At 48.4% G+C, this 23842-nt stretch overlaps 1 protein-coding gene across 4 annotated transcripts in view; it reads left to right on the top strand.

Annotated features, from left to right (window-relative positions):
• Positions 1-23842, top strand: part of SPEN (spen family transcriptional repressor) — a 71411-nt gene that overhangs the window by 40574 nt on the left and 6995 nt on the right. For 3 of the 4 annotated variants that reach the window (XM_084822296.1, XM_084822294.1, XM_084822297.1), the window contains 8 exons: positions 3425-3585; positions 4453-4653; positions 6790-6941; positions 8980-9105; positions 9604-9717; positions 10766-10879; positions 12371-12471; positions 14472-22353. In XM_084822296.1, the coding sequence (XP_084678422.1) occupies positions 3425-3585; positions 4453-4653; positions 6790-6941; positions 8980-9105; positions 9604-9717; positions 10766-10879; positions 12371-12471; positions 14472-22353 (8851 nt within the window). The remainder of the gene's footprint in view (positions 1-3424; positions 3586-4452; positions 4654-6789; positions 6942-8979; positions 9106-9603; positions 9718-10765; positions 10880-12370; positions 12472-14471; positions 22354-23842) is intronic. The other variant, XM_084822295.1, reaches the window with a different exon arrangement.

Here is a 23842-nt window from a genome sequence, read left to right as displayed (position 1 = left end):
TTCCTTTTTACCCTTTTTGAAGATAGGGACAACATTAGCCCTCCTCCAGTCATCTGGCACTTCCCCTGTCCTCCATGATTTCTCAAAGAGAACAGACAGCGGTTCTGAGAGTTCTTCTGCCAGTTCCTTTATTACTCTAGGATGCAGTTCATCTGGCCCTGGGGTTTGGAACTCATTCAAAGTAATGAGATGTTCCTTGACCATATGCCTATCGATCTCAAGCTGCAATCCTGCCCCTTCGGCCTGTACTTCGCCTTTGCCAGGGGGGTCATAGACCCTCTTTTGGGAGAAGACTGAGCCAAAGTAGGAATTGAGCACCTCTGCCTTTCTTTTGTCATCTGTTATCGTTTTGCCATCCTTATTTAATAGCTGAACAACTATTTCTTTCCTCTGCCTTTTACGATGCACGTAGCTGAAGAAAGCCTTTTTGTTGTTTTTTAGCATCCCTCGCTAACCTCAGCTTGTTCTCAGCTTTAGCCTTCCTGACGCCATCCCTGCAATTCTGTGCAACCTGCCTGTACTCTTCTGCTTCATTGACTATGCTAAAGCCTTTGATTGTGTGGATCACAACAGACTGTGGCAAATTCTGAAAGAGATGGGAGTACCAGAATACCTTACCTGTCTCCTGAGAAACCTGTATGAGGGCTAAGAAGCAACAGTAAGAACCGGACATGGAACAACCGATTGGTTCAAAATTGGGAAAGGAGTACGACAAGGCTGTATATTGTCGCCCTGCTTATTTAATTTATGTGCAGAGTACATCATGAGAAATGCTGGGCTGGATGAATCACAGATCGGAATTAAGATTGCTGGGAGAAATATCGACAACCTCAGATACACAGACTATACCACCCTAATGGCAGAAAGCGAAGAGGATCTCAAGAGCCTCTTGTTGAGGGTGAAAGAGGAGAGTGCAAAAGCTGGTTTGAAACTCAACATTAAAAAAACTAAGATCATGGCATCTGGTCCCATCACTTCCTGGCATATAGAAGGGGAAGAAATGGAAGCAGTGACAGATTTTATTTTCTTGGGCTCCAAGATCACCATAGACCGTGACTGTGGCTATGAAATTAAAAGACTCTTGCTCTTTGGGAGGAAAGCTATGGCAAACCTAGACAGCATATTAAGAAGCAGAGACACCACCTTGCCGACAAAGGTTCGTATAATCAAAGCTATGGTTTTCCCAGTAGTAACGTATGGCTGTGAGAGCTGGACTATAAGGAAGGCTGAGCGCCCAAGAATTGATGCTTTCAAACTGTGGTGCTGGAGAAGACTCCTGGACTGCAAGGAGGTCCAATCAGTCAATCCTAAAGGAGATCAACCCTGACTGCTCATTGGAAGGACAGATCCTGAAGCTGAAGCTCAAATATTTTGGCCACCTAATGCGAAGAGAAGACTCACTAGAAAAGACCCTGATGCTGGGAAAGATTGAAGGCAAAAGGAGAAGGGGACAGCAGAAGGTGAGATGGCTAGATAGCATCACCGATGCAATGAATATGGACTTGAGCACACTCCGGGAGAGAGCGCAGGACAGGAAGGCCTGGCGTGCTATGGTCCATGGGGTCACGAAGAGTCAGACATGACTTAACGACTGAACAACAACAAAAGATACAAAATTGCAAAGTTACAATTGTTTGTCAGTCTCTTCACTAAACAATACAATACAAATACCAAACACAAACTCATTCCATCTCATTCACAGTCCTGTTTATACATAGAGTCCAAAACCAGGCATGCAAACCCTGTGTAGTTTGTTCTTCTGTCCCCGGTATTGGATAATCTCAGTCAGTTTCATTATGTTATGGCCCATGTTTGCTTAACTGTTCTGTCATTGTTGGAGGAGATTTGTTCTACCACCTGCGCCACTAAATCTTTGCCAAAGTAAGTAAATTATAAATTGATTCTGCTTGTCTTATGCATTGCCTAGAAGTACTGCCTGTAGCTTCAATTGTAGTTCCACCTGTTTTTTTATTGATGGTTTCAATTACCTATATCCAGATGTTCTTATTATTGTACAGGTCCATCAAATATTTGCCTTAACTTTGTCTCCAGCAATTTGCTCTTTTTGCCAACTTTTAATGCCAACAAGATACCATTTTAAAATTATTTTTAGCAAGCATGGTGCAAGGCGATAACTGCATACTTTTATTCTAGATAGATTTCCAGATCCTGTTTGGAATTATATAGTCCAGATCTCTGTTCCAGTTTCTCTCTCTCTCTCTCTCTCTCACACACACACACACACACACACACACACACACACTTCATTCCTTAACAATTCTAGTACCATAACATAGATAAACCTTTGTACTTAATTCACCACATTCCCCATGTTTACATACTGGTCTGACAGTCCTTCTCACAATACTTATACATATCTGATAGCATTGGTTGAAGGCACATCTTGTCACATTATTTTGCAGCAGGGTTGTATGTTGTAATCACATTATCATCCAGAAAATCCTCCACCAATACCAGGCTGTACAGTTCTCATAAAGGTTGCTGTTTCATGTGTTTTGAAAGGTTCTGTAGGTGAGGTACCTGCCTCCATTTACACCTTAACCTTTAATTGTAATAGTACTATTAATTTCATACAACAATTGTCATCACAAAAGAATAGAGAATGCTGATGGTCGCACCTGGTGATGTTGAACAGTGCTTCCTCTCGAGAATGCCCAAAGGGATTGCAAGGCTCTGGCGGCCCATTTTCCAACCTTCGTACACAGCTTCTGAGTTGTTGAAGTGCTGCATTGTACTTAATTAAATCTTCCCTGTTGCAAATGTAATAGCATCTACTGTAACTTGATGCATTACCCACATTCTGTTACCTTGACTTCTTTTTCTGAGGACTTTGCAAGCAAATCCTTTAAAGGATGATTTCCTTGTATAGGTTGAATTGTGTTTATGAAAATTGCCCTTTGTTGTGTGGAAGCCAGGAAACAGGATCCTAACCAAACATAGCAGATTACTTCTGATTAAGATTTCCTACTTAGGCAAGCTCATTCTTTCTCATCTATACCAGGGTAACACAAAAGTAGCTCTCCTGTTTATCCATATCCCCAGTTGTTTGACTATTTCAGGTTCCTCGGATGTAGGGTGTCTAGCATTGAAAATCAGTTTTCTAAATGTCAGCCCTGCATAGAGCTAAAAAGAGATTTTGGATTTCAAGTTGGCCTGCGGTTTCTAGATACCCCTGAAATTTTTCCACTCTTGCAACATCAATAAAAGTAAATTGTGTTGAGCTTCCTAAATCCTTGACTGTTGCTTGAAGAAGGTGAATGGCAGCATCTTGGTATTGTCACTGGTTCCCTGTTGGTGGGTAGAAGGAGAGGCTTGTGTGCATAGTCACTGTTGTTTCAAGGCCACCTGCTGAACCCCCTCTGCCTGCTGGATTTCTCATGATCTTCTCCTTTTGCTTCCACAGCAGTGATTCCAGCAGCAGTTCAAGTGACGAGTCTCCAGCCCGTTCAGTTCAGTCCACAGCTGTTCCTGCACCCACCTCCCAGTTGCTTCCATCTCTGGAGAAGGATGAGCCCCGCAAAAGTTTTGGGATTAAGGTTCAGAATCTTCCAGTGCGCTCCACAGGTAAGATCCAAGAGGAGTTATCTGCATCACCTGTACTCTATATGACACCAGAGCAATATGGTGGCTGCCCATAGCACTCCATTGGAAAATGTAAGTCCAGTTTAAGGAGCTGCTGGCTTTGGAACATCATGTACAGGTTGCTGCAGGCCTAAATGTTGAAAATAAGTGTCAGATAGCAAATGGGCAGCCCTGATTTTCAAAGGGGCTTTGAGCAGGCTCATTCCAGTTTCAGGCTTATTGTGGGCCTTTTCAGTTCTGTCAGAGCTGGAATATATTTCCAGCCTAAAGGTAGACCAAGTGCCTGGGATTTTTCCAGCATTGATTTAAGATACATGAAGGTAACAACGAAGTTGTGTGTGTCTTACTTTAAAAAATCAATAAATCAAAATTTTGTACGTGGTAACCAAATTTTGTACCAAGAAAGTTTGTAGAAATGCAAACATTTGCATAACTTATTCTGCTTCTGCCCATCATGGGGGAGGGGCAAGGAACAGCAGAGCAATTAAGCCCCTTCTCTGATCTTATTTAAGCTCATATCTAGCTTGGAAGATTTCTCTAGACTTCTCCCCCACCTCCAAACACACACACCCTTAAATTGTTGTTGCACTGAGCCCTAGGTAGGGCTTGCTTAAAGGTAAAAGGAGGGGAACTGGGGTTAAATGTTTGGGTTGGGGAAGGATCCTGGCTAAGTCCCCAAGCTGCTTGCTGTGCTTGCAAGCCAGCAGGTGTGTGCATCTAATACCACACCATAAATATAGAAATGTGTAACATAAATGGAAACAGCAAATTGGTGCTGCATTTTCCAAAGACTGCCATGCCTTCTGTAACCACGAGTGTTACTCTTCTGGTTTGCTCCTTGGGGTATAGACACCAGCCTTAAAGATGGGTTGTTCCACGAGTTCAAGAAGTATGGGAAGGTGACATCTGTGCAGATCCACGGGGCCTCCGAAGAGCGGTACGGGCTGGTGTTCTTCCGGCAGCAGGAGGATCAGGAGAAAGCGCTGAGTGCCTCCAAAGGGAAGCTCTTCTTTGGCATGCAGATTGAAGTGACAGCTTGGATAGGGCCAGGTGAGCACAAGGAAGGCATTGCCAGCACTCAGGAATGGCAGGTAGCTACATGTTCGTCCCTTAGAGGGATCCAGACAGCAGAGTTTGGTCCAAAGACCCAACTAAAAGATGTCAAAGCCACAAGATGGATTCCATGTTCCCCAGAACAGCTTGATCCAGCCTGAAGAAGTGTCCTGGGGAACTCAAAAGCCAGCCCATGGCTATTTTGCGATGCTTGAGCTGGCTCTCACAAAGGCATTGCCTGGCTGTTGCTATGGGCTGATACCATATGCCAGGAAACCCACTGAAGTGAGTGGGAGACCAGCAAAATCACCTGTGTGAGTTCCCATTCACTTCTGCTGAGCCTGTCCAGGAGGAGAGGGTTCTTGAGGGGTTGTGCCTCTGATGTGGAACTTCCCCTTGAGGCAAGCTGTGCATAAGACCAGCACGTCCTTGGGGAAGTCGGGCAGGAAGTGAACATGCTCTGTTGTGGGACTGCTTCCCCAAGGTTTAGTGAAGGTGGGAAAATGAAGTTGTACAGTGCTTCACACATTCAGAGGGCTCCATTAATTGTCCACGTCTCATTTTGGTTGGCCCTGTGCAATCTGTGTTAAGAACATAAGAGCCATGCTGGATCAGACCAAAGGCCCAGCTAGTCCAGCATTCTGTTCACACAGTGGCCAACCAGCTGTCAGCTGGGAACCCACAAGCAGGGCATGAGTGCAACAGCACCCTCCCACCCATGTTCTCCAGGAACTGGTGTACATAGGCTCACTGCCTCTGGTGCTGGAGGTAGCACATAGCCATCAAGACTAGTAGCCATCGATAGCCTTTTCCTCCAGGTATTTGACTAACCCCCTTTTAAAGCCATCCAAATTGGTGGCCATCACTACATCCTGTGGTAGCGAATTCCATAGTTTAACTATGTGCTGTGTGAAGAAGTCCTTTTATCTGTCCTGAATCTCCCACCAGTCAGCTTCGTAGGATGACCCCGGGTTCTAGTATTTTGAGAGAGGGAGAAAAATGTCTCCCAATCCACATTCACCACACCATGCATAATTTTGTGGACCTCAATCATATCTCCCCTTACCCTCCTTTTTTTACAAGCTAAACAGTCCCAGCTGTTGTAACCTTCTCTCATAGGGGAGATGCTCCAGCCCCTTGATCATTTTAGTTGCCCTTTTCTGCACTTTTTCCAGCTCTACAATATCTTTTTTTAGGTGTGGTGACCAGAACTGTGCACAGTATTCCAAGTGTGGTCTCATCATAGATTTGTATAGAGGCGGTATGATATTGCCAGTTTTATTCTCAATTCCTTTTCTAATTATGCCTGACATGGAGTTCGCTTTTTTTTAAAGTGGCCGCACGCTGGGTTGACATCTTCATTGATCTGTCCACCACAACTCCCAAGATCTTTTTCCTGGTCGGTCACTGCTAGCTCAGATCCCATCAAGCTATACTTGAAGTTGGGATTTTTTGCCGCAGTGTGCATCACTTTACACTTGCTTATATTGAACCGCATTTGCCATTTAGATGCCCATGCTCCCAGTTCGGAGAGATCCTTTTGGAGCTCTTCACAATCCCTTTTAGTTTCAACCACTCTGAATAATGTGTCATCTGCAAACTTGGCCACTTCGCTGCTCACCCCTAATTCCAGATCATTTATGAACAGGTTGAAAAGCATTGGTCCTAATACAGATCCCTGTGGGACCCCACTATTTACTTCCCTCCATTGGGAGAATTTACCATATATTCCTACTCTCTGCTTTCTGTTCTTTAACCAGTTACTGATCCATAAGGGGACCAGTTGATTACATCTGCATGTTAGCTATTTTATAGTTGGAAGACTACAGATCACACCAAAATCAACTCTGACCTTTCCCGATGAGCTTTTCCTCTAGATTAATCTGTTGAATTTAGTTTTGGCTACTGAAATACATTTCTTAAATGTTCACTATTTCATGGGGGTTGGCAAAGTGGCCTTAGCCTTTAATTTTCTTGCATCCTTGGATCCAAAACCACTTGAGGTGTGGTGAGGTGAGGTACAGTCCTCCTGATGTGAATGACACTTAAGAGATATTTAGGTGTTCAGAAGTGAATGTATCTGAGCATATGCTACAGAATGTTAGGGAACTACTTTTTATCCTCTGCTTTCAGAAACAGAAAGCGAGAACGAGTTTCGGCCTTTGGATGAAAGGATAGATGAATTTCACCCCAAAGCAACGAGAACTCTCTTCATTGGGAACCTGGAAAAAACCACCACATATCATGATCTTCGCAACATTTTTCAGCGTTTCGGGGGGATCGTGGTATGTATACAGTGTCTGTATTTGTCTGTCTAGAGAGAATTTTTTCCTTTCTGGTGTGATGGAGAATCAGGGTTCAGTTTACTAAATGCAAGCAGTAAAGGTGCATTACTTTAAATTGCCTAGATCTGTTACACATAGTCAGGTCATATTGGTCCTTGCTACAGAAAGGATGAACTCCAGAGGTGAAAGGGCAGTTTCAGTGTCCCTAGATAGGCCTATCTTAACAACCTTATGATGAAAATTAACCTCTTTAAGTCCTTTGAGCCCTACATACCTCAGAGACTACCTTCTTCCTTGTGTTCCTTTGCAAAGACAGGTGACACCCTTGAGTTGGTGGGGGAGAGGGCTTGGCTGGACACCACAATGGTACAAGGAGGAGGTAGCTGACCAGCTCTGGGACTCTTGTCCCTTCCCTTGGAGACTGCCAACAGCGTCAACAGGAAGTGCATTGCTGTTCTCGCTATAGCCTTCAGGGATTTTTTTTTCTGAAGAGTCCTGTCGCAAAGTCACTTCCATTGCTGAACAGTGGAGGTCTGGCTCAGCAGAAGCTGCTTTCGCTTGTGTGTGGCAGGCCCTTCCACACAGCAGCAGAAGAGAATGTGATAGTAAGCAGAATGGCTAGCGGTGATGACGAGGGGCATTTTCAGGCAGCAAGCTTGTCTGAGCTGAGTGTTGCTGGGCCTTTTAATTTCCCTCCCACCCCTTCACATGTCCCCTCCCCAATACTGCATGCAAACGCAGGAAAAAGTATCCAGTAAGGAGAGACTTCCCATTTTTTGATGGAAAACTGTTGGAAAACATTGCTAACTCAAAGCAAGTGTGTAGCCATAATTTGGCAGCTCCCGAGTTTTTATTATTAACATTTATATACTCCTTATTTGCGGGGAAAAAAAAAAAAAGCCATCAAGGTGGTGCTAGAGCAAAGGCCAGCTATTACAGAGCTCCCTGTCTGGGTCACTGTTGCCCAGAACCAAAAGGCTTCTGGGAAAGTAAGTCTTCTATGAATTTGTTGCCCTTCTTCCCAGATCAGTTTGAATGTGCAATTTAGTCTTCCTTGAGCAGCTGAAAGCTCAGCCCTACTTTAGTGTACCTGAATCTTTCAGCACACTGCTCCCAATGTAAGATGCACATGTTTTGAAAGAAGAGAAAAGCATCCAGCTTCTACTTCTAGCTTGAAAGTATGAGTCGTCCTGCTCCAAGAACACTATGTTTGCCTGGGCTGCTCGTCATTAGAGCAAATGCTGACCAAAGTATCATCTTCCTAACTATTTAAACCCTTTAAATCCCCAGGGTTTGGAGGCAAAAGGTTTATATTTTCTCTGGGACTGAATTTTTCAGTATTTCCAAAGTCTTTTAGTTGGCTGTTTTTTATTAGATTTCTGCAGTTTCTAAAGATAAAAATATAGAGAATTAGTAACGTACAGACAGACACACAAATCAGCATCGTACTGTTTCATTGTCATTGCTGTTTATCTGCAGTTCATAGAGTACGTCATCTTGGTGTGAAATGTGGGAAGGAAGGAAGAGTGGATCATTTTGTTTTTGTCATCTAATGGTTATGTGTACACCAACAATGCTTAAAAATGTAGAAATAGAGCAAGATGACTGAACAGTTTTGGGAGAGAGCTGCAGAGATCACGCACTTAAGGGTCTTCACAGGGAGTCACTTTTAGTTCCTTTGTCAGCATGGACTGTGATGGCTGTGGATGATGGGAGTTGTAGTCCAACATACCTGGAGGACACCAGCTTGGGGAAGGCTAGCCCAGGCCCACCAGCTGCAGACAGCTGCCCCAGTGGTTGTGCTAGGTAGGTCAGAGGCATGTTTGAGGTGCTGGCTGTGGCTTTCTGTAGGCATACAGCTGCATCCCAGGAGGGCCTTTAAACCCCTAGAACGCAAAGGTGCAGATCAATTCACCTGCCCCTTACTTGCAGGAAGCCAGGCCTTCTCTTGGGTAATCATCACCTGCTTGACCCAGCCACCTCTGGTGCTTTTGGCCTGCCCCATCTCTCAACTCAGGCTGCTTTTCTTCCCCACCAGGATATTGACATTAAGAAAGTGAACGGGGTTCCTCAGTATGCATTCCTCCAGTACTGCGACATTGCAAGTGTGTGTAAAGCAATCAAGAAGATGGACGGAGAATATCTCGGAAATAATAGGCTCAAGGTAAATAAATCTTTCCCCTAGATGTGCTGCTCTTGGAGGTTAATGTTTTGCATCCAGAGGTGTAGAATTATTCTTACTAGTTTGGATGGTGGCATGAGAAAGGGGCATCCCTCTTAGAACTTTTCTGTTTTCTTGCAGACCAGGTCAGATTGTTCCTGGTCTTTCCAGGCCCTCCAGAAGGCATTTATTGGCAGACTTGCTGGCAGTCTCTACATAGAAACTGAATGATGGATACAGAGGTTGAATTTGCTGCCTGAGCCGGTAGCAGTTTTCTCCCTGGCTCACCCTGCCCACCCCACGCAGACTGTGCTTAAGTCACTTGCAACAGGAATGGACCAAATTTTGTGTCCATTTAAGCGTATGTTAATTAAAGGCAGCTTATTACCTTCTCGCACCTGCCCTAGAGATAGTCACTCAGAATTAGGCCTGCTCTTATTTTAAATGAGCTTGGTTGTGAATTTTTTGACTGACTGGAAGTTTTGCCCTTTTATGTCCCAGCTGGGCTTTGGGAAGAGTATGCCTACCAATTGCGTGTGGTTGGATGGTCTTTCGACAAACGTCACGGATCAGTATTTAACGCGACATTTCTGCCGCTATGGTCCAGTGGTGAAGGTAGGTGGGAAGCTTTCCACAGCACCAAGCAGCCCTGTCTTCCTTCCTTGGCAAATGTGTTCTTTCTGACCTCCCGAATGCAGGATGTGTCATGGAGATGTACTCGGGCCTCTGGCTGGACCTGCCCGTCAGAGGACTTGAAGTCCCTTGTACCACCTTTTCTGTTAGGGAAATAGAATGCTCCAGAGGAGCCATGCCCAGCTTGCAGGGAGCAGTCTGTATGTGTGGCCTTCTCCTTCTCTGCACCACCCCCACTCTGCTTTTCAGAACTTCAGAATTGTAGGAACTTCAGGTATGGAGCTCAGTGTGTGACTCACATTCTAAATGGAGAGGGAAATTAATACAAAGGAAAGGCATTTGCCCCAGCCAGTAGCAGGCAGGCCCTTGACTGTTTGTCCAGGCCCACAGTACCTGTAATAGCACACCTTCCCCTTTCCATGTATCTTACATACACAATCATGTTTAAAAGGGCAAGCTCTCTTGAAGCCTTGGCTGAAGCTGTTTTTGAGCTTGGAGCCATGGTCCTCCTCTCATACCTCAGGATGAATGAGTAATGCAGGTTGTTTGGACATGCTTGGGCCAGGAATGTCTCCTGCACAAGCTCCATGGAAATATATGGGATTTTGAACTCTTGCACCAGTTCCATGGAACTTATGGGTACATTAAATCTGAAATGGCACCTTTAGTACTGGAATGTGGAACTAGCGCTGTAGTTTCTCACCACTGTTTCTTTTTAATGAAATTTGTACTTTCTGGGCATAAAACATTCCGCTAACATCTTCTATAAGTTCTGTCAGCTAAAATGACTGTGGGGAAATAAGTAAAACAGAGAAAAACAAAATAAAGGCATAAAAATACCTCAAGCTATAGCAGTCTCGTTTGTCCTTTCAATTGTCTCTGTTACAGTGTGCTTTATTGGGGGGAGCTGAAAACTCCTCTAATTCGGTATCCTGGTGGTACTCCCCCCTCCCCCCCATCACAGTAGTTCGCTGGGGCTGATGTTTCCTGTGGATGAGGCTCTGGTTTTGTTTTGTTTTTGTTTTTACAGGTGGTGTTTGACCGCTTAAAAGGCATGGCCCTGGTCCTCTACAATGAGATCGAATATGCACAAGCAGCTGTAAAAGAGACGAAGGGGAGGAAAATCGGTGGGAATAAAATTAAGGTCTGCAAAATTAACCTCTTCAAGAGTTTTTCTTGAATAGGCCAGCCAGGGGAATTGCTCAAGGGCACAGAACTTTTTTGCACCAGCCTGCAAGTGCTGCTGCTGATGACGACCATCATCATCTCTTCTTAACCGAGGTGTGAGGGCATCTTCAGCTGTTACTTGCAGGCCGCCCATCTGCTCCGTCACTTGCTTTGTTCGGTCTCTCCTTTCCAAGTTCTTGGGTTGCTGACCTCGGTGTCCCTGTCACTGTCTCTGCGGTACATTGGCTGCTTACCACAACGCTTCCTTCCCTCAACAACACCGACGTGCTGTGCCTGCTGGTGTCTTGGCATGTGTAATCGGTGGGAGAACCAGTGCTTGTGCTGCCTTCTGTAGCCATACGCTTTCCACTAAGAGGCATGGAGTGGCCCTGACTTTGCTGTGGAGGATAGTTGACCAGGCAGCCTTTGAAGCTTGTGGAGCTGCTTCCCAGTAAGGGCCTGTGTGCACATACATGCCCTGTAGGTGCTGAACACACTAAAGGGGTGCGGCAGCCTTCCTCAGCCTGGCACCCTTCAAACATGTTGGACAGCAACTCCCAGAATTGCCTGGCCCAGTGGTCACGCTGGCTGGGAATGTTGAGAGTTGCAGAGCAGCGCATCTGGAGGGCACAAGGATGGGGGAAGCTGGGACAGGAATGCCTTTAGTGTGGAGCCTCCCACCTGTTATTTGTGTCGCCTGTGTGGCTTCAGTCATCTTGAAGCCTGCCACCCTCGTGATGTCTGCCTCCCTGCCCTATTGCTGCGGTTTTCTTGTAAGTCGACTGTTGGCATTTTATTTTAGCGTGAAGTATTACAGATGGCATTTCTGGTACCTCTGTCTTAACCCTTTTAGTTCCTGGCCCTTGAACAGTATCCCTTTGTTTTCTTAATACAAAGCTGGCACTGGGAAATAAGGTAGTCCCTGTCCTGAGGAAGAGATTGAGCATTCTGAGTATCTGGGTTTGGTTTGCTGTGTGAGATTGGACAAGGTCATTTCAATTAAGGTTCCTGGAGAAGTGAATATGATAACACAACCTACACGCACATCTATGTAAAAGTGGCTGATGGTGCTTCTGGCTAAAGTCATACAGGCAAATCACTGTTATTTTAACAATTTGAAGGTTGTCAATGGCTACTAGCCATAACTGCGAAACGGAGCCTCCCTGTTCAGATGCAGCTGCCCATGGACATCTGGCTGGACAGTGTGGGAAGTGGAATGCTGGGCTGGATGGCTCTATCAGGCTTGTGCCTCTGTCAGACTTGTGAAGTCCCACATTCCATTAAAATTAGCTTGTATCTCAAAGCCCACCGGCAAAGAGACGTTCTTCTCACATAATGGTTTGATGGAAGGGAGGCAGTGTAATGATGTCACTAGTGCATTCCACTTTCCCCAAGTTTTAAATGCAGATGATAAAACACTATCAGAATTACCAGGAGTAACACATCTTAAAATATTCTCATTTTTCAGGTGGATTTTGCAAACCGCGAGAGCCAGCTGGCATTCTATCACTCTATGGAGAAAACGGGTCAGGATATTAGAGACTTTTATGAAATGCTTGCAGAAAGAAGGCAAGTACTTCTGACATGTTTATACCACTACAGTGTTAGTCCCTCCATGTTGGGAGCTTTAAAAGCAACTCTTAATTTAACACAGGCACACAAATGTCTACTCTTTGCTTCTACGTTTTTAATGTTACAAGTTCTCCTTTTCTGCAGGTTTTTAGGGTCCATTTTTAATTAGTATGTTTTATGCAGCGCTTTTTAGTTGGAAAGGCAACTCATAGATTCAATAAGTAATAAAATAAAATACTGATAATGTTGGGTATAGCAGAGTCACAAAGTTGCTTTGTACAGTCCAGTTTCCCACACAAGATCAGTCTCCCTATCTGATGAGGTGGGTGCACTCTATTAATATTTGGAGGGCAGATGGCACAAGAGCAGCGAATGGGCAGCTGATACCCACAGGAATTAATTTCCATGTCATAAAATGCAATGTAATTTAAAGTTAATAAGATCTTAACTTTTAAAGCAGCCCTTCCCTTCCAGGCAGCTAAATATTGGCTGCTTTTAAAGAGCGAGTGTAATTTTTATATCAGAATTGCTTGCAAAATTGCCAGTTTGGGCTTTTGCCTTCACGAACCATTTCCCATCCTCCCCCCCCCCCCTTGTCAAAATAGATCATTATTCTGTTGTTGCTAGTTTGTTTCCCAATTAAAAAAATCCATTTGCATAATGTTCTTCTAGTGCCAAGAATCTGATTTTTGGCAGGCAAGGACAGCTTCCTCTCAGAGTTGAACTGAATAATTAAAAAAAATACTGACAAGGGCCTTGTGGATTGTGTGATGTAAGCCATCCACCTTGTTTGTTCTCACACACACACACACACACACACACACACACAGTTTTTGACTAAAACTCAGAATTGTACAACATGTTACATCCTCAGCATCTCATTTTAAATGAGCACCACATCACGTTAGCCCTATTTCATATATGACTTGTGTTGGATAATTTTTGTTTCAGCTATTGCGTGGTATAGTAATATAATAAATATATTTTTAGAGGGCACATTGAAAATGTGAAGGCTATTTCAGCAGTGAAATTAGCAGAGGGGAAAAGGCTGGTCACTGCACCTAAAAATGGATATTGTAGAGTTGGGAAAAGGGCAGCCAAAATGATTGAGGGGCTGGAGCAACTCCCCTACGAGGAACGGTTACAATGTCTGGGACTGTTTCGCTTAGAAAAAAGGCAAGTGAGGGAAACAGAATAGAAGTGCACAAAATTATGCCTGGTGTGAAGAAAGTGGATAGGGAGATGTTTCTTTCCCCCCTGTCATAATGCTAGTATCCAGTGGGGTCAGCCCATGAAGCAGACGGTGGGAGGACAGATCAGTGGAAGGACTTCTTCACACAGTACATAATTAAACGATAAAGTGGAATTTTCTACCACAAGATGCAGTGATGGTGACCAACATGGATGGCTTTAGAAGGGGATTAGACCACCTCATGGCTGTCAGTGGCTACTAGTCCTGAGGGCTCTATTTTTAAAATTTTTATTATTCCTGCCTTTTCCCCTCTTGCAACGAACCCAAGGCGCTTACATGGCCACCTCCTCTCCATTTTATCCTCACAACAACCCTGTGAAGTAGGTTGGGGCTGAGAGTTGGTGACTGGCCCAAAGTCACCCAAGTGAGCTTCATGGCCAAGTGGGGAGTAGAACCCAGATCTCCCCACGCCCAGTCCGACACTCCAACCACTACATACCAGAGACTGCATGGCTATGTGCCTCAGTTGCTGAGGAACATGAGTGGGAGGGTTGAGCTCATTCATGTCCTGTCTGTTGGCTTCCCATTGAAGCGTCTGGTTGGCCACTGTGCAAACCACATGCTGGACTAGGTGGACCCTTGGTCTGATCCAGCTTTGGGGGTTTTCTTCTGTTCTGAGGGCTCCTTAGACAGTAGATGTGTGCTCATTTGTCTTTTGATGAATCTATAGCTACAATCATCAAGCTGTCTGTGGCAGTCTTGAATTGGGAAAAAGCTAATTTCTTGGTGTCCTTGTCTTTGGCAGAGATGAGAGAAGAGGATCTTACGACTATGCTGCTGATCGTACTTACTACGAGGCTGTTCGGACACCAGGGACATATCCCGAAGACCCTCGGAGGGAATATCCGGCCCGTGGCAGGGAGTTCTATGCAGACTGGGATCCTTACCAAGGAGACTATTATGACCCCCGCTATTACGACGATCCGCGGGAATACAGAGACTACAGAGGAGACCCTTACGAGCAAGACATCAGGGAATACAGCTACAGGCAGCGGGAACGGGAACGGTTTGAGTCGGACCGGGACCGCGACCACGAAAGGCGGCCCATTGAGCGGAGCCAAAGCCCTGCTCATTCCCGGCGCCCACAGAGTCCAGGAGCATCTCCATCCCAGTCGGAGAGGCTGCAGAGTGATTCTGAGCGAAGGATCTATAGTCGGTCTTCTGAGCGGAGTGGCAGCTGCAGCTCGCTTTCTCCACCGCGCTATGATAAGCTAGACAAAGCCCGCCTCGAGCGATACATGAAAACCGAAAAGCCAGAGAAAGAGCGCACCTTTGAGCAAGAGAGATCTGACAAAGACAAGCGCCTGGTGAGGAAAGAGAAGCCAGAAAAGCTCGAAAAGGATAAAACGGAGAAGCAAAAGCGCAAGACAAAAATCCATTCTCCCAGCTCACAGTCTTCTGAAACGGATCAAGAAAACGAGAGAGACCCCAGTCCTGAGAAAGTTAAAGGCAGCAGTAAACCGAGTCGGGAGAGAGTGGACAAAGAAGGGCCTGCCAAGAACCGCCTTGAACTCATGCCTTGTGTAGTGCTGACACGAGTAAAGGAAAAGGAAGGGAAAGTAATTGACCCCCCTACTCTGGAGAAATTAAGAGGGAAGCAGGATAATGACACCACCATTAAGTCTCCCTTGCTTGAACAAAAAATACAGACTTCTCAGATGGATCAGACCAAGCCTGATCAGGTGAAACTTGAACCCATCAGAACAAAGGTGTTAAAAGAGAAGGTGCTTGCCAGTCATGTTGAAGTGGTTGATAAGGATGGAAAACCGAAACTCAAGAAACACCTGAAGGCAGACCAATCTGGTGAAGTGGTGAATCCAGTAGATCTAGAAAAACTAGAGGCTCGCAAGAGACGCTTTGCTGATGGAAACCTAAAGCCCGATAAGCAAAAACTGGAAATCAAAAGAAGTAATCAAGAGGAGGAGGAAGCACGTGTGGTTTTGAAAAAGCAGCTTGACGTGACGGGTGACTCTGAAAGAAAGCCCTTGAGGAAAGAGACGCTTAAAAGGGAATCTAAGAAAATCAAGCTGGAGAGACTTACTTCTATTGCCAGCCCCAAAGATACTCAAGAGCCTGCAAGTATTTCTGTGGGCATTGGCTTACGGCCCAGTTTAGAGCTGCAGGTTAGGCTGGGGGAACCAACTGAGGAGCCCCTGGAAGTCCCTGAGATCCCCTCAAGGAAGGTCAGTTCAATAAAACTGCAGCACAAACCCACACCGCTGTCAGAGGATCAAGGAGCAGAGAGGGAGGACGCATGGAAAAACTATTGCAGCCTTCCCGAAGAGGTGTCTGACCACAGGCTTGTCCAAGATAAGCCTCCATCGTCAGATATTGAGGAGAAGATTCCCATTGACATTGACCACACACAGAGTTACCGCAAACAAATGGAGTTAAGTCGCCGATTGAAGCAACAAATGGAAATGGAAATTGCGAAGCATGAGAAGTTTGGCAGCCCGAAGAAAGACCTTGATGAATATGAGAGGCGTAGTCTGGTGCACGAGGTGGGGAAACCCCCACAAGATGTGACAGACGACTCACCTCCAAGTAAGCGGAAAAAATCCTCTGACACTTTTGATTTTGAGATTAGCACTAAGAGGGAGAGAAATTACAGAAGCTCTCGCCAGGTGAGTGAAGATTCAGAACGAACAGCCTGCTCCCCTAGCCTCAGACCCTTCCCTTTTCACGAGGAGGAGGAGCTGCTGGATTCCCCAAGGCTAATGCCTTTAAAAGAAACCAAAGAATCGCCTAGAACCGATGAAAAGGGCCCTCTGCATTCAAACATGGCTGTAAAGGAAGATGCCTTGAAATTCAATCCCTGTGATTCCGGTCGAAGAGAGCAGATGGTGGAAATGGCTAAAATAAAGCTGTCTGCACTGAGTTCAGAGGAGGAATCAAACCGATGGGAATCCCAAGTGAAACCAGAACCCAGCCGGGTGGATATTAGCTTTCCAAGTAGTGTAGTCAAGAGAGACAGTATCCGGAAGCGGTCAATACGAGATCTGGAACCAGGGGAGGTGCCTTCGGACTCGGATGATGATGGTGATAATAAACCCCAGTCTCCTAAAGCCTCTTCGTTACTAGAGAGCTCCAGATTATCTTTTTTATTAAGGGACAGGGAAGAAAAACTACGTGAGAGAGAGGAGAGGCTGCCAACCTCCTTAGAAAGGAACAAATTTTATTCGTTCGCATTGGACAAGACAATCACACCTGACACAAAAGCCTTGCTTGAGAGAGCCAAATCTCTCTCGTCTTCTAGAGAAGAAAACTGGTCTTTTCTCGACTGGGACTCAAGATTTGCTAGTTTTAGGAACAATAAGGACAAAGAAAAAGTGGATTCTGCTCCAAGGCCTATTCCCTCATGGTATATGAAAAAGAAAAAAATCAGAACCGATTCTGAAGGAAAATTGGATGATAAGAAGGAAGACCACAAAGAAGAGGAGCAAGAGAGGCAGGAGCTCTTTGCCTCCCGCTTCCTACACAGCTCAATCTTTGAACAGGATTCTAAGCGCTTGCAACATTTAGAAAGGAAAGATGAAGACCTGGACTTCCTTTCTGGCAGATTGTACGGTAGACAGACGTCTCTGGATGGGACCAGCAGCATATCGGACTTCGTGCCAGAGCCGGTGGTTCTCTTCCATAGCAGATTCGTCGAGCTCACACGAATGCAGCAAAAGGAGAAGGAAAAGGACCAGAAGCCCAGAGAAACAGAAAAGCAGGAAGACAAGGAAAATCGGCCCAAGACACCTGAAGCTGTGCCTGATAATAAAGAGCCGGAGCATAAACCTTCGCTGTTCATTGGGTCATCGGCAGTTGCTCTGGTAGTACAAGAACCGCTGCCTGTCACACCGGAGAAAGTAATGAATGAGAAGCTAGCAGCCGATGTGCCCTCTTCTTCAAGAGAAGAAAAGTCACCGGAATTGGGCCCTGGGGCCGAAGAGCCAAAGCCTCTTCCAGAGCTCCCTCCTCCTGTTAAAATTGAACCACCTGAGCATATGGAAACAACACCAGTAATGGATGGTAACAAAGACATTTCTCTTTCCACTGTAACCCCTGAGGAAGACACCATTTCTGTAGAGCATCCTTTGTATTTAGATACAAAGCCGCCTACGCCTGGATCCTCCTTTTCCCAAGCAGATATCAGCACAGATCCTGAACCTGAAATCGTCCCACCACCTCCCAAATTGGTCACAAAGTCTGAGGAATTGCCTGAGCCTAAAGAAGAAAGTGTTTCCCCAGCCATTAACTCAGAGCCTGGTGTGGGCCAGAAAGTGGAGGCTGCTGCTGAGGTCCTTCCCTCGGTTTCTGATACAGAGATGGAAGCTGAACCCCCTGTCGTTGTAAGAGACAAGAAGTCATACAAGAACAAACGTTCCAAAACTCCAGCTCAGGCCTCTGTTACACATGTCGCAGAGAAGCCTGTCACGAGGAAGAGTGAAAGGATTGACCGTGAAAAACTGAAAAGATCAGGTTCTCCGCGTGGGGAGGCACTGAAGCTCCTGGAGCTGAAGGTGGAAACAGAGAAGGGTTCACGAAATGCCACAAAATCTCCAAGTGCTGTAGTAGAGCCAGGAAACGTGGAGCTGAGCTTGCCAGTAGGCCGAGCAAGGCGCAGAAATGTCAGGTCAGTTTATGCCACCACGGGAGACCACGAAGGCCCATCGTCTGTTAAAGACTGCCTAGAGGTGACCAGGCCTACCAGAAAAAGGGCTGAGCGAGAACCTCCAGACGCAGCCACTGTTCCTGCCCAGCCAAGGAGAGGCAGACCTCCCAAGGCACGACGCAAACCCGAGGAGGACACCTCCCCTGTGAAAGCGGAAGCGTTGCAGCAAGAGGCAGAAGACACAGACGCGAAAGAGACTGTGGAAATCCCTAAACCTGTGGAGGGATGGAGATCACCCAGATCCCAGAAGCTCACACACAGCCACTCTTCATCTGCCAGCTGTCAGCAAGGCAAGAAAGGGAAGAATGAGCCTAAGGTAGAGATCTTGACAGAGCCTGAGGAGCCATCCGAGCCCCCTGGCCAAGGGGCGAATGCCAGTGAAAACAGCAGTAGGCCCAAGGCGGACAAAGAGGCTGTTCCAAGTGAACAGAAGCGGGACAGGAAAGACGTCACCGAGATGGACAAAAACGCACCTGAAGCCTGCACAGTTGAGATTGTAGAAAGAAAGCCTGTCCCTGAGAAAGGTACAAAGTCCAAAAGGGGAAGATACAGGAGCGTCAAGGCTGTAGATAAAGCGTCGTTGATGAAGAGCTTGAAAAATGTCGAAATCCGCCTCAATGTGGATGAAGTCAAAGGTGCTCTACGGCCAAGTGAAGAGGAAATGGAGCCTGTGCCAGCATCATTGTCACCCAAAAACAAAAGCCCCCTGAAGGAAGACAAATTGTCACCCCATTTCATAAAGAATGAGGCGGAAGACCCCTTCCAGGAAGCAGAGAAAGAAACGGCGTGTGAGTCCACACAGTCGCCCGAAGCGGATCAGCTGGCCAAGCAGATCGAGCTCGAACAGGCCGTGGAGAACATTGCGAAGCTCACTGAAGGCCCAACGATTGCAGCCTACAAGGAGCAAGCGGCCGAAGTGTCGGAGGTTCGCCAGGAGGAAGATGGAGACAAACCTGCCCATCAGGCGAGTGAAACGGAACTGGCAGCCGCCATTGGATCCATCATGAATGACATTTCCGGAGAGGCAGAAAGCTTCCCTGCCGCCCCGACGTATCCTGCTGAATCAGAATCTGAAATACCCCCAGGACCGCTGGTGCTGCCGTCTACACGAGAGGAAATGGAACCTGAAACCGACCAAGCGGTTAGCAATATCTTGGAATCAGAAGCGGCTTCGGTTGAACCCTCTGGTCCGCCAGCCCCTGAGTCTGCCACAGAGATGGAAAGCAAGGAGGCAGAAGTGAGCTTAAGTGAATCTTCCAATTCGGCGCAGGAAGCAGAAACCACGCAGGAGGCTGAGGTGTCTCGGAAGGAACGGCCCCGTCAGAAGATCACACGGCCAAGGCGTAAGCGGAGCACAAGTAAGAAAGGGGATGCTACAGAACTGAGAACTGCTGAAGCCGAAAGAGTACAAAGCAAGTCTGTTGCCAATGAAATGAAAGGAAAGCCAGAAGGACCCCCCAAAGAGGATAGCCAGGGGAAGCGCTCACCTTCCGCTGCCTCCCAGCCAGGGGCGCCTGACACAAGCAAGACCGCAGCCCTGGACGTGGCTTCTCATGAGCCCGTTACAGAGAGCAGTCCCCTGCCCAAAGTTCCCGATGTGCCAGATCTGCCATCGCCATCCACTTCAGGTGATGAGGTGGGCCAGAGTGGGCCCAGGCTGCGGCCGGCGACAGATGACGTTCCTGCAACTCCGCCAAGCGCCTCCCTGCCAGCTCTCCTGCCTGCTTCAGCCCCAGTAAAGCTCCCCCCGCCTGTCCCTGCCGCGGTTGTTCCGCTTCACTCCAGCACAGCCAAGGTGGCTGAGTGGATGGTAAAGCATGAGGAGGCCCGGGCCCGCTCCACCCCTCCGCCAGCACTTCCCCCTGACACAAAAGCATCAGACATCGACACCAATTCCAGCACTTTGCGCAAAATCCTGATGGAACCCAAGTACGTGTCTGCGACCAGTGTTGCCTCCACACACGTCACCACGGCGATAGCTGAACCAGTGAGTGCTCCTCGGGTGGAAGAGGCGCCTCCTGCTCCTTCGGCAGAGGCCATGAGGCCAGGGATGGAGGAGAAGCCCGCGGTCCCCGCCACGAATGCGTTGGAGCCCCCAGTCGCAGAGGCCCCAGTTTTTACTGAGAAAGAGAAGGTAATCACTGTCATTGCCCCCAAGGCGACGTCCGTGATAAGCAGAATGCCCCAAAGCATTGATCTGGAGGAGACCCCGAGGATAACTCTGGTGAAGCAAGCACCCCAGCCCCAAACGTGCCTCGTCAACGCCCTTTCCCCCAAATACAAGCAGCAGCGGCCCAGTGCAAATGACAACAGCCGATTCCACCCGGGGTCCATGTCTGTGATTGAAGATCGGCCAGCGGAAACGGGATCCAGCCCAGGTCTCCGTGTCAACACGTCAGAAGGCGTCGTGCTCCTGAGCTACTCGGGACAGAAGACAGAGGGCCCTCAGCGGATCAGTGCCAAGATCAGCCAGATTCCCCCTGCAAGCGCCGTTGACATTGAGTTCCAGCAGTCTGTGTCCAAGTCCCAGATCAAGCAAGAGCCTCTTGGCCCCTCCCAGCCAATCCCCAAGGCCCCCCAGGCGCCCGCGGGGTATGGGAGCGTGTCTGCCCCGTCGCTGGTGCTGGGGTCTCAGCAGTACAGCCCCTCGCCTGGCCTCTCCGCCATTAAGCAAGAACGTGGCAGCCTGGAGAAATCTGAGCCAGCACACCTCTCTGTCCAGGGGCCCACTTCTCAGTCTGGCCCCATTAAAGCCCTTTCCCAGTCTGCCAGCACTCCATCCATCCTCGTCCACAACCAGATGGTGCTGCCTCAGACCATTGCTGCTTCCGCCAACAAAAAGCTTCCAGATGCGGGTGCCCTGAAAGGGGAGGCAAAGTCTCTTCAGCCGTCGAGCTTGAGCCCTGGGGTCAGCCCTCACCACCCTTCGCTGTCTGGCAAGATTCACCCAGAGGCCAACCATGTGAGCGCGGGACCCAGCGCCCCGGCGGATCGGGCAGTGTCTCACTTGGGGGTCACGAAGCAGGAGCCCCTCTCTCCACGGACAAGCGGGCATTCCCCGTCTCCGTTCCCAAGGGCTTGTCACCCGGGTGGCCCCTCTTCCCCAGCGCTGTCAGGGAATAACTCCATGCTGGGGATCCAGGGATCTCCCTGCCCAGGGATCCCCGTCCCTCAGTACATCTCCAGCATGCACCCAGAGCAGTCGGTGATCATGCCCCCCCACAGTGTCACCCAGACGGTGTCCTTGGGCCACCTCTCCCAAGGGGAAGTCAGGATGAACACCCCTCCTCTGCCCGGCATTCCTTACAGCATCCGCCCGGAAGCGCTCCACTCCCCAAGGGCGGCTCTGCAGCCGCAGCGGTCGAGCACGCCTCAGCCGGCCCCACTCCGAGAGATTGTCCTGCCGGCTCTGTCTTCCCAGCATTCCTCAGAAGAGGAGATGCACTACCACCACACGGTGTGCCGCGGCTCAGCCCCTGTGCAGTCCGATGTGCTGGTCATGCAGCCAGACTACCGCATGCATCCCGCTGGCCTTCGGCTCGACCAGTATGTGCCCCGGGACGTGAGGATGATGATGCACCCGCACATGGCAGCGGTGGGCGGGGACCACCACACGGAGGCCCGGCAGTCCCGGACACCAGAAGGGCGGGCCGCGAAAACACCGCCCACCGCCAAGGCGCCCCAGCCGGGCAAAGAGGCAGCCAAGGCTTCTGAGGTCAAGGTGGCGCACCCGCCACACAGCGAGCCCCGGCTCCTCAGTGGCCAGCTCCCGGGACTGCCGCTGGCGCAGCCAGTTGTCGTCCCTCACGGCGTGCAGCTCATGCACCCGGCCGGGAGCTCCTTCCACGACTACAGGGCGGGGTACTGCGACGTGCGGAGCTACCATCCCGCAGCCCAGCTTGGCCACCCTCAGTTTCCTGGGGCATCGCCGATCGGGCTGCCCCCCCGGAGCATGACCCCCTCTCAGGTGAGAAGCGGCCTCAGAGGCGACACATCCTGTTCTTCAGAAGGAGGGGGCTCCCGGCCGTGGGAAGCTGCCTTACACGGAGTCAGGCCGCGATCCTTCTGGGCCAGGTTCGCAGCACTGAGTGGCAGCCAGGTTCTCCGGGGTTTCAGGAGGAGTTTTTACAGCCCTTCCTGGAGGTGCTTCCGGGGGTTGAATCTGGGACCTTCTGCCTGCAGAGCAGGCGCTCTACCACTGAGCTTCGGGAGTCCTTAAAGACTCGCATGTTTATTATGGAGTCAGCTTTCATAGGCTAGAGTCTGCTTCATCAGATGCTGGCAGCCGCAAGGCTCGTCTGCACAAGCTTATGCCACAGTAAAGCTGCTGGTCTGTAAGACTCCCTTGTTTGTTGCTGCAATAGACTAGCCTGGCGAGCCCTCTGCGAAGCTGGTTCCGATTCTTCCCCATCTTTTGAGTTGTGGAAGAACCTGGGGAAGGTTCTTCCACCGTGGCTCAGTGGCAGAGCTTTGTGGTTTGTCTGCAGAAGGTCCTAGGTTCAGTCCCCAGAAGCATCTCTGGGAAGGGCAGGGAAGGACCCTTCTGTGTCTGAGATCCTGGGAGCCGCTGCCACCAGTCAGTGCAGACAGCACTGAGCTAGGAGGCCAAAGGGTCTGGCTCTGTCAAAGGCAGCTTCCGATGTTGCCCAAACTAGAATTCCCGCCTCTCCTTGCCCCGGGAGACGCACAGGATCTGCCGACATCAGGAGCTTGTGCATCTTCTAGATGGCTTGAGACGGGGATGCAGAGAAACGAGAAGCGTGTTTCTGTTTTCCACCGATATTTACACACACGCCCACTTGCAACAGCACCACATGAAAAGCTGCTCTTGGTTTGCGTGTTAAAAATATTTTGTGATGAATACAAGTTGGGGGCAGCGGCAGCAAACCTAGAGTGTTAGATCATGGGAGTTGAAACAATTCCCCACAAATAGTACAGGAGCTGGGGGAATAGGTAGCAGTACAGCTTCTCGTCATGAGGGGAATTGGGAGACCAGGATCCTGTGTGATTATTGGAACCAGAGAGCTCCACCTTTGAAAACAACCATCGCCAAGCAAACAGACACAAAAATCCTGCTGCTGCCACCACCACCACCACTGGTTTGGATTAACCACAGAAAAGCACACCCCAGGGAGCTTTAACGAGTAGGGGTCCCAGCACTATTACGGTCCCTGAGAAAGTGAGCACCAAATGTTGCCCGCAGAATGGACTTGCCCGTTCACCACGCATGTACTAATTTGGTTTGCATAAGTTTTTCAAGATGGGGTGTTTCGGGGGCGAGCAGGGGTAGAGTTTTGGAATTTACTGCCCCTTCATAGCTGGCTAGAATGCTCCTTAGAGCCAATGGGCAGACGCTCCGTTGGGATCCACTGGTAGATCTCTGGATGATTTGCAGCAGACACGGAAGAATGGGCCCAAGTGACAGGAAGCCAGATTCTGGCTGAACATCAGGAAAA

Source organism: Heloderma suspectum, chromosome 15 (assembly GCF_057233095.1).
Source record: "Heloderma suspectum isolate Gila_16-S chromosome 15, 16-S_ref, whole genome shotgun sequence".
In the NCBI taxonomy this organism is placed as follows: Eukaryota; Metazoa; Chordata; class Lepidosauria; order Squamata; family Helodermatidae; genus Heloderma; species Heloderma suspectum.
This window is presented reverse-complemented; position numbering and strand designations above follow the sequence as displayed.